We start from the raw sequence: 10,000 nt of genomic DNA, 5'->3' as shown, positions 1-10,000 counted from the left end.
GCTCTCTTATTTGTGATGGTTAAAACATTGCACTTTGATACGTTGAATTCCATTTGATTTATTGTTCCCCATTCTTGTCATTGAGCTAGACCGTCATTTAGTGTTTAATTACATGTCAATATTATATAAATGTGAATGTGCGCTATGATTTAAACTTCTTAATAATAATAATAATAATAATAATAATAATAATAATAATAATAATAATAATAATAATAATAATAATAATAATAATAATAATAATGCTGAAAACTCTTATAAAGCGCTATAACTCCGAGACACCAGACTAAGCGCTTCTTCCAATCATTAGATCTTCTCCGCATTTTAAGCCCTGCTTTACCAAGAAGTATTTGGTTCTCTTTTCATCTTCTTCTATATAATGTATGTAAATAATAAAAAAATAAAATGGGATGGAAGCTTCCATTTAATTTACAAAGACAAATGGTGTAGACGTTCCGGTTTCCTTTGGTAACAAAACACGATGAATGAGACATTAACAATGAATGAGAGATGAGATAATGGCCTTGTTAAGGTGCTATAAAGCTCTATAATATAACTGTCTTTTTCCTGTCGTTATTCTTCATACAAATTTTGATGAATTCATCGTCTGTTTTAATCAGTTATCTGTCGTTCTCTGGAAAGACAAGTATTTAAAAATTTGGCCAGAAAACTTTTCCTTCAAAATCGATAGATTTAAATGACTCTCAACTTGGTAAAAACTCTCAAACAATTGACCTCGCGAGGATTTGAGGGTCCCAGGTTTAAAAAAAAAATGTCTTACTTAAAATCGATTTCTCCATCCCAATCCGAGTCCAGTCGATGTATCAGGATATCCAGCTGTTGCTCTGTAATGGCGATGCCGCTTTTCTGAAAAAAATAAATAAAGTTTACTATGATTCGTTACAATAATATTGTTGCTCTTAAATAAAGTTGACATTGATTGCGGAGCCCGACCTTGTTTTTTATTACGACAAAATCAGTCATTATATCTTAGGTTTCTCATAAAGACAAAGTTTTCTGGTCCAAATAAAAAAAAAGTGACATATGTACTATGACCTTTATATGTAACTTTGTCAAACATATGATTGAGGAGAGTTGTTATACTATGATGCCACACGTGTTATTTATCTAGTCTACTCAAACAGGCACAACAACACACACACACACACACACACACACACACACACACACACATATATATATATATATGTATATATATATATATATATATATATATATATATATATGGGTGTTGTGTGTGTGTGTCTATTCTTTAATTAAACAAAGTAGGGTTGGGTATCAACATTGTGCAGTACAGCCAATGTTACATTTTTATCATCGAGCACATATTCATCTGCAAATCTAAATATTGCAAAACTATTCTCACAGATGGATTTCCGAGTAACTTGCAAACCTTTTCTTAAAGTAAGGGTAATTCGATTAACCGTTGATTCAAATGGTTATTTAGAATATATGATGGAGCGTAATCACGAGTCCTTAATTTGACCCTTGGCCTTCGAATTTACACAACTCGATTGGGGTTTCCGCTTTCGTAACTGTTGTATCTCTTGGATGACGTAAGTGCGTTCCATGCCGTCCGCGATGTAACTCTAATTACCTAGCCAAATTGATTGTTGTTGTGTAGGATTAGAATGAGGAATGAAAGAAAACATTGCTCTTGAATCATTCCGTTATCCCAACAACATCTGCACGTTGAAATTAAATCCAACTTAATTGATACAAGATCATTATATAAGTTGGCCAGAGAATTAAAACAAAAAACAAAACAAAAACAAACAAATAGAAAAACAAATATATAAACAATGATAAACATAGATCTTGAATAAAATGTATACATTGTAAAAAAAAAAATTAATATTCTAAAAAAGTGTCCCCTCCTTCCGGCATTATGATCGGCCATTTGACATTGGGAATCGTTATCTCGCCGGCCGCCCTTTAGCTAAATTCATTTGCGCGCCCTACACACCTTATACCAAACCGAATTTGAAACGTTAATGGCTCAAAAGATTCGTCTGTTAATTTCTATAATAACATAGATAGTACTATAATAAGAAAAATAGATGAGTGCCTGTTTGTAATAGCCTTGATCTCCCCGCAAATATTGCGGGTTCTCCACTCGTATAGAGTGAGATCAAAGCATAGGCGGCTATGTGGTCTTGTTGTTTGACACTCGCTTTCGGATCAGAAGGTCCTGGGTTCGAGCCTCGCTCGGCGCATAGTCCTTGGAAAAGACTCTTTACTCACATTTTCTCACCCTACACAGGTGTAAAACGAGTACCTGGCCGTCAACAGCGTTGTCTTTGTCAGAAAAATTGTAATATCGCCTAACAGCCGTCATGTCTCTTTCTACATGTTACGCGTTGCTGTTGGTCAGGGTCCCTTTGTAAAGCGTTTTGAGCACATTTAGTGGATATTGCTCTATATAAATGCTCTAGTTTAAAAGGCCATACATAAATAGAAAGCCCTAAAGACTCCATGTAATAGACTGCAAAAGTTTAAATACCACATTCACCTATAAAGCTTGATCTTGCACATTCATATCCAACCACGTATTATAGGCTTATTCTTACCCTTATCCCTTTCCTGAATTCCTCATGTGACACACTCTGGCTGTTGTCTCTGTCTAGCTGTCTAAACAGATCTACCATTCTGTATCCAGCTTCCTCCACCCACGTCTTCAGTTTGGTCATGGGGTCTGGAAGGAAATTAAAATTAGAATATAGCACCTATCCGTGATGTATGACCAGAATTTTAATAGAATAAGATACATGGGTTCTCATCAAATCATCAAAATTATCGGGGAATGATAAAAAAAAACAAACATTCAACGAATAAACAAACAACCACCCCCCCCCCCCCCCCCAAATAAAAAAAAAAGAAACAACTACAAAAAAAAGCACAAAAAACACCTCCAATAAACCCCACAAAAAAACAAAAATAAAAACAAAAAACTCCACAAAAGCAGCAAACAACACACACACACACAAGCACACACACACACACACACACACACACACACACACACACACACACAAACGCATAACCTTTAAAATTTTTGAAATTTCACTTCAAAAACCATCAGCTTCTATAGCCCTATTAAGATTAATTTCTTTTCGATATGAACGCAAATTTGAAGTCAATAATTTCAAAACCTTTTCAAGGTCTGTAGGTTTTCTTTATAATTTGTTGTACACCCCCCCCCCCTTCCTAATGTTGCAGTTTCTATGGCAACGTATTTTTTTGTCATAAAAAAGTCTTTGTTATGCCTTTTTTTTTCTGTATTCATGATTTAATGAAAACTCTTGAAATAAATATTTAAAAAATCTTCTTTAGTGGGCAAGAGAGAGAGAGAGAGAGAGAGAGAGAGAGAGAGAGAGAGAGAGAGAGAGAGAGAGAGAGAGAGAGAGAGTACCTCTCAAAAATGCTTCCATAGGATTCATTTCTCTCACTTTGACAAATGAATAACCAACCCCGCCATGAATGATTTGAAGGCCCCTCTCAGCTTTTAGCTTTTCTTCCAAATTCTTGAACTCGTCGTGTACTATTGTTGTCTGTAAAAAGAAAATAGCGTATATTATAACAAATACACGACATAACAACAAGTGATCAAGTAGCAGACTTATAGACATACATACACACATCTTGAAACAATATTGGATATAATATTATTATTATTAAGAGAACGAATTGCGGCTTAACTCTCTCTTTAACGGCCATTTTCCAGATTGTCCCCAAAACTTCACACCCAACCTATTCAAAAATTATATATTTATTTCACTCAAACACAAAATCTGTTCGTTCTTGCTATACATATTTTCTCCTTGCGAAACGAGCTCTTCAACAGAGTGTTAATATACTTTTACTATAGCAAACATTTTTGTTCAAATATTATGATTTACAAAAGAAATCAAAATGAGAAAATATTGGTTGCACCGTAACAAACGTGACGATTTTCCTATGGGTTGTAAGGAGGGGGTCAACCGGTTAACTGCCCTACTCCAGAATGACAGGTATTTAAAAATGTGTCCAGAAAACTCGTTCTAAAAATCTTGGCAAAAACTCTCAAATCTGGGACTTAAGAAAAACCTTGCAAGATCCCGGGATTGAGGTTTTTTTTGTTGTTGTTTTGTTTAAAGTATTGTATTTATGTTTTTTTAAAATTGTTTTTGTTGTTGGCCGAAGAAAGGTTTTGAGCCCAAAACGTTCCGTGGTTGGTGATAAATTCTTTTTTGAAGCTGTTTTATTAAATTTTGTCTATTGTTTTTACACCTTAACCTGAGGAACTCAACTTGGACCCATTGTTATAAAAAAGAAGCATGATATAATCTTCGTTTTAAAAAAAAATCATCAAGGGGATGACCCCGTCCTGATTGTTTAAAAGGTTGAAAAAGAATATCTCTATTGTGCCTCTCAACCCAAAGACAAGATGATGGACATGAGGCAATTTTGTGTGAGATGTCGTCCGAAAATATTATAATGATCATGATGATGATGACGACGACGTCAATAATGATGATAGGGAGGAGGAGGGGATGGTGATGGTGATGATGATGATGATGATGATGATGATGATGATGATGATGATGATGATGATGATGGTGATGATGATGATGATGATGATGATGATGATGATGATGATGATGATGATTATGATGATGATAATGGTGATGATGATGATCGCCCTGAAGTGTGCAAATGTTTAATGAAGGGTTCAATTTACGAAATAACAACTCATGCGCCAACGTGAAAGTCAAATCAATGGAAAATACTAAGGACTTACCCCTAAGTGGAGAAGTTTTAGACTGGATGACTCATTCTGATCAATGGCTGACAAAATCTCATATGCTCCATCGTCTTGAATGAAGTTATTGGACATCTAATTGGAAGGATTAAAAAGATAAATCATCATCATCATCATCATCATCATCATCATCATCATCATCATCATCATCATCATCATCATCATCATCATAATCGTCATCATTATCGTCATCGTCGTCGTCATCATCATCATCATCTTCATCACCATCATTACCACCATCACCACTCATTCACCACTATCACCACGACCATGAATGCTACCACCATCATCAGCATACGACCATTACAACAAAGTGCCTATAATGCTCACTCACATCAAAATACTCCAAAATATCGTTGTGATGAAACCCGTGGGCCAACTCCGGGGCTGCTTCTTTCGGCAGCCTGCAGTAGGAAGCATCAAGACGCAGCAATGTCCGATTGTTCATGAGGGCCTCGCCAAGCTTCTTGCCTCCTTCTAGACCAAATCCATTCATGGCAAAGCTGCATTCCTTTAGACCAACATTCTCCTAAGCGTGGAAAACACAGATTGTGTATGAAGTCATGGAATACCTAAGTACCCAACTCTCACTTTTTCGCATTTTCAATAAAAAGTTATATGTACAAAATATTATATCAAAAAGATCAATTATCTCGTATTATGCACTTTTACAACACTCTAAGCTGGCTTGAACTCATTTACGTCTGTTAATCCAAATTGTTATTGTCTCATTTTTTTTTTCTAATGGAAACATTCTCACTGATCTAGACTACTGGTAAATCAATCCGATTCAGATTTGTAAACATGTACACTTTGCTCCAAGAGCTTTAAGCTAGCAGATTGTTCCAGCCAATAAGCTGAATGTACCAATTATCAAATCTTCTATAAGGTGTACTTTTTGCGCTTGGCTAAGAAGCTCACAACATTGCCATCCGGAAATATAACGGGCCAACACACAAAACAATGTGTAACCTTAAACGTTTATAGTCTGGTTAATACTGTTTAGTGAGAATTACTCACAATGAACAATAAGAGTCTATGATAACTAATTTTGCAATTCCTTACCTTCAATCCCTGAGCAAGTTTTACGCATCCCTTACACATGAAACAGTTCCAGCTAAGATCTAGCACCTGTAGTGTCTCATTTTCCATCATGGCGTCCCTGAAATAGTGAGCTGAACCGTCTTCAAACTTGTTATGGCGTAGATTTAATGACTTTAGCACTGCATTCGTCTGGAAAATGAAAATGAAACGTGTTACCGTCTATGATATAGTTGTTTGTTTTTGTTTTTACTTACAACAAAAAAATGTTTTAGATTCAATAGCATGCTACGTGCGGGGGTTCCTGTAGCTCAGTTGGTTAAGCTCTTCTCATGCAAATGGAATGAAATTGATCTCGGGTGCAGTCCAGATTTTTTTCTGACCCTCTCCGTCCACCCCATGTCCAACAATCAATGATTGGATAGAGATAGCCTGGTCTATTAGATCTAGTGGAAAGTACTTTGCGATAGACTATCTAGCTTCCTACCTAAAGGGTAGCAAGCAATTGTTATTGTTCGTTTAACGCTTAAGAAATGTGGGTAAACTCCGGCTCAAGAGCCTAGTGGCTCTGAAGGTTTATTATGTGCAACCTTCGAACCGGCAGGTCCCTGGTTCGAGCCCCGATCCATCCTTGGAAAAGGCTCTTTTTACATTCACTTGTTTGATAGCTATTGGCATATTTTAATATTTTGATTTTTACTGCTGCTTTCATTTAGTAATATACGGAAACGTGCAGAAATAAGTACAGGAGATTAAGGGGAGAACGTATCACCTGTGTAAAATTGACAATAGATTGTATAATATAAATAAAAGATATTTCCTATGCGAGCTCTATCAAATGGGACAAAATACCATTTTTCATTTAGGATATATATATATATATATATATATATATATATATATATATATATATATATATATATATATATATATATATATATATATATATATATATATATAAAGAGAAACTCATTTATTTTGGGACGTTTAGTCGTTAGAACAAACTTAGAATAGAAACAACAACAAAAATCCTTCAATGAATGCCTTCAAGATTTATTAGGAACTTTTTCATATGATGGATGAATATGATGAATACTTTCTCTTTGTCTTTTACCGACGTGTACACATAAGAAATAAGAGCACGTCGTTTTGTACCATTCGATTAACAATGTAGATAATTTATTTAATGAACTTTTTCATGTATTAACATACTTAATATACTGTTGCTAATCATAAGTCTGTGTATTGTATTCTAAAATTATTAGGCAGACATCGGCATCCTCGACTTTTCCAAAGTATTTGATACTGTGCCTCACCAAAAACTCCTGCAGAAACTAGAAAATTACGGAATTCGTGGCTCTCTACACACATGGCTTGGTAATTTCCTCACAAAACGTACCATGAAAGTAGTCCTAGACGGCACGTCATCGGATGAATGTCCAGTCATATCAGGAGTACCAGAGGGAACGGTGCTAGGACCCATACTATTACTTTGTTTCATCAATGACCTACCTCTACGAGTAAAATCTCAGTTTAGGTTATTCGCCGATGACTGTCTAATATACCGACCAATAAAATCTGCAAACGATCAAAAATTGCAAAAAGAGGACTTGAATAGTCTCGAACAGTGGGCTAATGATTGGGGAATGAAATTTAACGCAAACAAATGCTGCATCCTCAGTACAGCTAAAAAGTACAATGAGACCTACAAGTTAAACAACACCGTCCTGAAACAAGTCGACGATAACCCATACCTTGGCATCACCTTCTCAAAGTACTTGAAATGGGGGAAACACATTAACAAAATAACCCAAAAGGCAAGCTCCACCCTCGCCTTTCTCCGCCGAAATCTTAGCCACGCCCCAACGTCATGCAAACAAAACGCCTACCTCGCACTTGTGAGATCACAATTGGAATACGGAGCAGTTGCTTGGGACCCCTACCTGAAAGAGGATATTCAAAAACTTGAGAGAGTCCAGAGACAAGGCGTCCGGTTCATAACTGGGAACTATAAGAGCAGAACCCCAGGATGCATGACAAAAATGTCAGAAGAAAGAAACCTCATCAACCTCCAACAAAGAAGAAAAGAAACCCGTCTGTCATTCATGTTCAAGATTGTAACAGATCAAATACCATCAATAAAGGCAGACTCCTTTTTCACGCCACGACTAAACAAAAGAAAAATCCGAGCACTCACTTTTGCCAACCACATAACCAAAAACCGCCACAAACAATTCGAACTGCTTCAAAATCCCACAGACAAGAACACAAAACTACAGAAATTCTTTCTTCATTAGAACTATCTCGGATTGGAATAAGCTGGATGAACTGGTCATCATGGCACCACACCTAAACGATTTCAAGGCCCGACTGACAAAGCCCAGCGCCCAATGAGGACGCCGCTGAAATACAACCAGACCATTGGTTTCTTCATCGCCAACCATACAGATACAGATTGTGATCATAATGGTCCAATGGAGGTTTCAAATACATAAACAATACCTGCTCGGCGTGCATATTGATATGGTATGATAACATTATAATTATAATGTTCTCTTTTATTGAATTCGTAAAAAAAAAAAACTTCCCTAATATTGTTGTGATATCTAAATGCACAAGAATTGGAGGAACGGCCGAAGCTACGAAGTCGAATGACATCGAAAGCGGAAGTCTCTAAATCAATCAATACAAGAGTAAGGAGGTCATTGATCCTTCATTGGGACATTGACCCTTAGCTTATCCATGATTCTTTAGCCTAACAAAAAACAAACAGTTATGTTTATTAATAATCCGTTGGATAGGACTTAGTCATTCGCAAAGGTTTTTTTGTTTGTTGTTGTTTGTTGTTGTTGTTGTTGTTGTTGTTTTTGTTGTTTTTTTTGTTTTGTTTTTTTTTCGCTTGAACTGAATTATAATATTTAAACGACGGCTAGAAGAGGGTGAAAAAAAAATCGAGTGGCTGCAAAAGTGAACCCTGACTTTCATGTAATACACTGTCCAGTACTGCCTCTATATCCCCTGGCCAGTCAATAAAAAAAAATATTAATTATTATTATATAAAAATTTATCTCTTTTGAAATCAGTTTCAATAACTACACAAATAGTCCTAAAACTATGTTAAAAAGTCAGTCGGTCTTGAATGTTCATTGACCGTTTAAATCGGTTAAAGTAAAGGCTCTTTCATTGCCCTATGGGGGTGGGTCAAGTGGTGTCGCGGAGAGACATGGTAAATGAAATGTTTGAATCGTGACTAAGAGTAGATAATAGGCACAATGAGAACCACATGAGGCGGATAAATGGAGTGACAAATAAATCATAATCAACCATGTCACTCTTTCCTGTATTATATTTTAGATACCAACCGCTTTCCTCAATTTCTGTATGAAAAGACACATCAAAGAGTATAATGTGAACATATCCCCATTCAGAAAAGCTTCTTGCGAAACTTATTTTCCTTTTCACCAATGCCACGATTTTAAGGTGAGGCTTGAAAATGAAATTTTTGGATACATTCTTATAACATGTATAAAAGGCCACTTTCTCTGAACTAGTTATAATGTGTTAACTTATTCTATTCAATTATTTTCAAAGATATTGTCTTGGTCTTTATTGTTGCTTTTTCCCTGAAGTTTACGGTAGCTCAATGACAGAGCACTCAGCTCCACGTAAATAGACCTGTTCAAATAATATGAGTCGAGTTAGAGGCTTTTGCATTAGAATAGGACAGAGAAGTCGTGAACTTCCCTCTCCTCTGGTTCCAAACTCATTGGAAGTGTGTAATCAATCTTAGGGACTATGAATAAATAATGAATAGATTACAAATTGAATCATAAGGTGGCATAACTATTTTAGTGGTGGGATGCATAGTCGGATTCTTATGATTACGGGACGTATAGCATCGAGGATATAATAAGATCTTTAATGACGACCAGCGTGTATTTAGACTAGGAAAAAAGATGCCATCACTCTGAAGATCATTTGCACAATATATGACCAATTCTCCGGAGAACTGGTTTCACACTTCCAATGATATTGGAACCAGTATTTTGACATCCTACTATTGCTTCTTTTTAAAGGATGCAATAGGGACCTCGTTTGAATTCCCGTGACGTCATTTTAAGGGCATGGTACGTTTCT

General features: G+C 36.0%; 2 protein-coding genes across 2 annotated transcripts in view; one reads left to right on the top strand and one right to left on the bottom strand.

The window, feature by feature from the left end:
- LOC144968549 (putative small nuclear ribonucleoprotein Sm D2) overlaps positions 1–10,000 on the top strand; it is a 399,977-nt gene that overhangs the window by 341,726 nt on the left and 48,251 nt on the right. The window lies entirely within an intron of this gene.
- Positions 1–10,000, bottom strand: part of LOC144968378 (uncharacterized) — a 37,402-nt gene that overhangs the window by 1,646 nt on the left and 25,756 nt on the right. The window contains exons 7-12 of the mRNA XM_078906667.1: positions 5,888–6,055; positions 5,157–5,351; positions 4,802–4,897; positions 3,434–3,572; positions 2,592–2,716; positions 782–867 (exon numbers count right to left, since the gene is read on the bottom strand). Coding sequence (XP_078762793.1) covers positions 782–867; positions 2,592–2,716; positions 3,434–3,572; positions 4,802–4,897; positions 5,157–5,351; positions 5,888–6,055 — 809 coding nt within the window. The remainder of the gene's footprint in view (positions 1–781; positions 868–2,591; positions 2,717–3,433; positions 3,573–4,801; positions 4,898–5,156; positions 5,352–5,887; positions 6,056–10,000) is intronic.

The sequence above is a fragment of the Berghia stephanieae genome, chromosome 1 (genome assembly GCF_034508935.2).
Source record: "Berghia stephanieae isolate SIO BIC M18660-M18661 chromosome 1, UCSD_Bste_1.3, whole genome shotgun sequence".
NCBI lineage: Eukaryota > Metazoa > Mollusca > Gastropoda > Nudibranchia > Aeolidiidae > Berghia > Berghia stephanieae.
This window is presented reverse-complemented; position numbering and strand designations above follow the sequence as displayed.